Source organism: Oryctolagus cuniculus, chromosome 16 (genome assembly GCF_051225735.1).
Source record: "Oryctolagus cuniculus isolate XC-2025 breed Fujian yellow rabbit chromosome 16, ASM5122573v1, whole genome shotgun sequence".
Taxonomy (NCBI): Eukaryota; Metazoa; Chordata; class Mammalia; order Lagomorpha; family Leporidae; genus Oryctolagus; species Oryctolagus cuniculus.
The window spans coordinates 21,324,288-21,328,311 of record NC_142882.1 but is presented as its reverse complement, the minus strand read 5'-3'; the positions used below and the strand labels follow the sequence as shown (position 1 = coordinate 21,328,311).

The 4,024-nt window shown below is 45.7% G+C and overlaps 1 protein-coding gene across 1 annotated transcript; it reads left to right on the top strand.

The window, feature by feature from the left end:
- The first annotated feature begins 2,853 nt into the window (after positions 1 to 2,853).
- LOC100342410 (olfactory receptor 1078-like) lies at positions 2,854 to 3,783 on the top strand. The gene has a single exon (XM_002722086.4). It carries the CDS (start codon positions 2,854 to 2,856, stop codon positions 3,781 to 3,783), a length of 930 nt encoding a protein of 309 aa, XP_002722132.4.
- The last annotated feature ends 241 nt before the right edge of the window (positions 3,784 to 4,024 follow it).

Here is a 4,024-nt window from a genome sequence, read left to right as displayed (position 1 = left end):
CAAGCCAGTCCTAATAAATAAAATTTTAAATGGTACACACACGTAATAGAATATGATTAAGCCACACAAGAATGAAATTCTGTCATTTTGTACATCATGAACGAACCTGGGGGATGGCAAGTGAAATGAATGAAGCGCGGAAGGACAACTACCATGTGAGCTCACTAGTAAGTAGACTCTACAGAGTTGACCTCTTAGAAGTGGACACTACTGAGGTTAGTGGTTAGCAAGGACCAGGGAGTGTGACCAGGGAGGATGGGTAGAGGTCAGTACTGGGTACAAAGTTTCTGATGGAGATTCCAAGATGGCTGATTTTGAGCCTGGGAAAATACCGGGAAAATTAGGGGATTTGTTCTTGGGAGATAGTTGAAGAGAAGTTTCTCCAGTGAAAATCTACAGTAGGAACAGCAAGGATCACACAGACATGCAGAAGCTCATGGGACACCACGGTGCCGCCCATGGCCAGCTGCTTCCATTGCTCGCTGACTGGGTGGGCATTTCCCTGGAGCGAGGTAACTGGGTTCTGCAGAAGTCTGTGCTCCACTGATGATCTTGTCTGGGGAAGAGACTCGTGGTCCCAGGCTTGGGAGCTGGTGAGGGGCGGGGTCCCCACCCAGGTGCCCAGCTCAGGGATGGAGTGGTTCTCTTTTTGGATGGAATGGCTCCCAGGGCAAAGAATGGATCCCCTACAGCCTGCAACTGCAGGAACCCTGCAACTGTGACACTGGGAATTCTGGGACTGTGCTATAAGCCAGGAGGACCCCACACTCACACTACAGAGCACATAGATTCTTAGTGTAGTTCATTTATCTGAGTGAGTGGATGGGCAGGGGGTGTGCAGGCAGAGAGGCTCACCTTGGCACAGAGGATGGAGCCGGGGCAGTCCCCCTCTATGCTACTGAGAGACACCACGCATGTTTCAGGTACTACCCTGGTCTTCTGCCCCAGCCAGCACACACCTCTGACTATCCCCTGAGGGTACAGGCATTCCAGTACACATGGGACACATTTCCAAGAACAAAGACTTCAGAGGAAACATCAACAAGTGTTTTTCCACATGCATAAACATCGAGAAATGTTTATGGTTTATAGATATAATGATTATATATATTTAGTGTGGTATACTACTCAGCCATAAAAAAGAATTGAAATCCTGTCATTTGCAACAAATTGTGTGGAACTAGAAAGCATTATACTTACTGACATAAGCCAGCCATGAAAATACAAATACCATATGTTTTCCCTGATCTGTGGTAGCTCATAGAGCCAAAAAATCTAAGGTATAGGAGCATAATTGACATTTTGAGAGTTGTTGATACTTGCCAGCCCTTGTCTCTACTTCTGATGAACAGAGTTATTTTCTGCTTACTATTTTAGACCTCTTTACTTAGTATAGGACTAATATTATGAGTATAAAACTGACTGATATTAGATCACCATAAAAATTAAAAGAAAGAATAAGAAAAGAAGGAGGAGGGAGGGAGGCACCTGGGTGGGAGGAGGGTGGGGTGGGAATTATCGCTATGTTCCTAAGTTTCTATATATGATACACATGATATTTGCTCACTAGCTAAATTAATTAATTTAAAAAATTGAGAAAGGAAGGAGGAGGAAGGGAAGGAGAGAGGGATGTATCACAATATTCTTAGAACTGTATCTACAAATGACATGAAATTAGCTCTCTTTATAGTAATAATTTTTTAAAAAAAAAGAATTGAAGAGCCTTTGGTTGTATTTCAGAGAAAGTTTTCCTTGATTTTGAAGAGGGAAATACCACTTTTCTGCAGCTGTGTTACCAAAAACACTCTTGGTTTGAGGATGCTACAGAGATCTTCAAGCTAAGTTCTTCTGCCATGACCTCAGATAAACTTCAGCTTGAGACTGATTAGATCTGGGGAGATCTGACCTCCTGGAGGCAGAAGAGTTCATAGACAAGGAATAATCAGAACAAGGTTCACTTGACTTCTAACCTGATCTGCTGGGAACAGAGAATCAGCAGGAAATTTCTTTCTGCCCAGACCAGTGTCCCCACAGGGAGATCAGATGTTTAGGGGCCTGGACCCCAAGAGGGACATGTGCCTAATGAGCAGAGACACATAGCTGTAAATTCACCTTCTGTGGATTTCTCTCACAGTGTGTAGTCAGGAGCTGCACAGGATGTGCTGGCTGCTTCTGGGATTCTGTTCTGACCAAGGAACTTCTGTTTAACTTCTCCCTACTCTCTTGTGTGTTGACAGAACTTCAGTCTCCATCATCAGCCATCCAGGGGACATTCTTCTGAGAGAAAAAGTGCAGGTGGGTCTGAGAGCCTGGTGCTTACTGTAAGAATTGCTTAGAAACAGTGAAAGTTGAGAAAGCTTCCCTGAGGTCACTGGATGATCAAACCCATCTAAATCTACTTATGTTTAAGGATCTATTTTATTTATTTGAGTAGGGGGTAATGGGGAGGGAGAGGGAGAAAGTGAGAGAAAGAGAGAGAGAGAGAAGTCTTGCATCTGCTGGTTCACTCCCGAAATGGCTGTAACAGTGCTGGGCCAGCCCAAAGCAAGAAGCCAGTACTCCATATACTTCTCCCACATGAGTGACAGGAGCCCAACTAATGAAGCCATCAGGTGCTGTATTCCAGGGAAGAATTAGGAGTTGAGCTGAGACAGAGACCAAGGCAAGCACCTGGTAGAAAAACCTACTCACAGACCCCAGTAGGGAATCCCCTAAAAAAATCACACCCATACACAATATACAAGAATCCATTTTCTTACCATTAAATATCAATCTTAACTTTTCACTTGTGTGATGAATGAGTGTGTGTGAAACTTGGTGATTTTTTCCATAGCCGGTGGTCACCTCAACTACATGGAACTGGGCAATGGAACACAACCTTCAGAATTCCTTCTCCTGGGATTCTCAGAGGACCCAGCACTGCAGCCCCTCATACTTGGTCTTTTCCTGTCCACATACCTGGTCACTGTGGCTGGGAACCTGCTCATCGTCCTGGCCATCCTCTCAGACCCCCACCTCCACACGCCCATGTACTTCTTCCTCTCCAACCTGTCCTTGGTGGACGTCTGCTTCACCTCCACCACCGTCCCCAAGATGCTGGTGAACATCCAGACGCAGAGCAAAGCCATCAGCTATGCAGGCTGCATCACCCAGATATATTTCTTCCTGCTTTTTGTAGAGTTGGACAACTTCCTCCTGACCATGATGGCTTATGACCGGTTCGTGGCCATTTGTCACCCCCTTCACTACACAGTCACCATGAACCCCCGGCTCTGTGTGCAGCTGGTACTGGTGTCCTGGGTCATCAGTGTCCTGCATGCCTTGTTGCAAAGCCTAATGGTGCTGCGGCTGTCCTTCTGCATACACCTGGAAATCCCTCATTTCTTCTGTGAGCTGAACCAGGTGGCCCAACTTGCCTGTTCTGATACTTTCCTTAATGACATGGTCATGTATATTACACTTATACTGTTGGCTGCGGGTCCCCTGGCTGGGATCTTTTACTCCTACTCCAAGATCGTCTCCTCCATCCGTGCAATCTCCTCAGCTCAGGGAAAGTATAGAGCATTCTCCACCTGTGCCTCTCACCTCTCTGTCGTCTCCTTATTCTATTGCACAGGCTTAGGCGTTTACCTTAGTTCTGCTGTAACCCATGACTCACACTCAACTGCAACAGCCTCGGTGATGTACACCGTTGTCACCCCCATGCTGAACCCCTTCATCTACAGTCTGAGGAACACAGATGTAAAGAGGGCTCTGACAAGACTCTTTGGAGGGAAACTGTAAGATTCATTTGTGTGCAGCGAAGTAAGTTCCCAGAAGTGTAGGGTTCATTGCCCCGAAGCTTGAAGCTGTGATTCCGTGGTCATATTGTGCTGTTGTGTTGTTTATTTCCTGGAGTCTTTCAACCTTTGTGTAGACTTGAAGTCACTTAGTAAGGCTTCTGCTCTTTGCAGTATCCAATATTTTCCCCTTCCTACCTTTCCTGATTTCCAAATGTCTTTCCAAACATTGGATCAGAAATATT

What these genes read in the sequence shown, in the direction of transcription:
- LOC100342410 (XM_002722086.4), top strand. Translation starts at nt 2,854, where the DNA reads ATGGAACTGGGCAATGGAACACAACCTTCAGAATTCCTTCTCCTGGGA.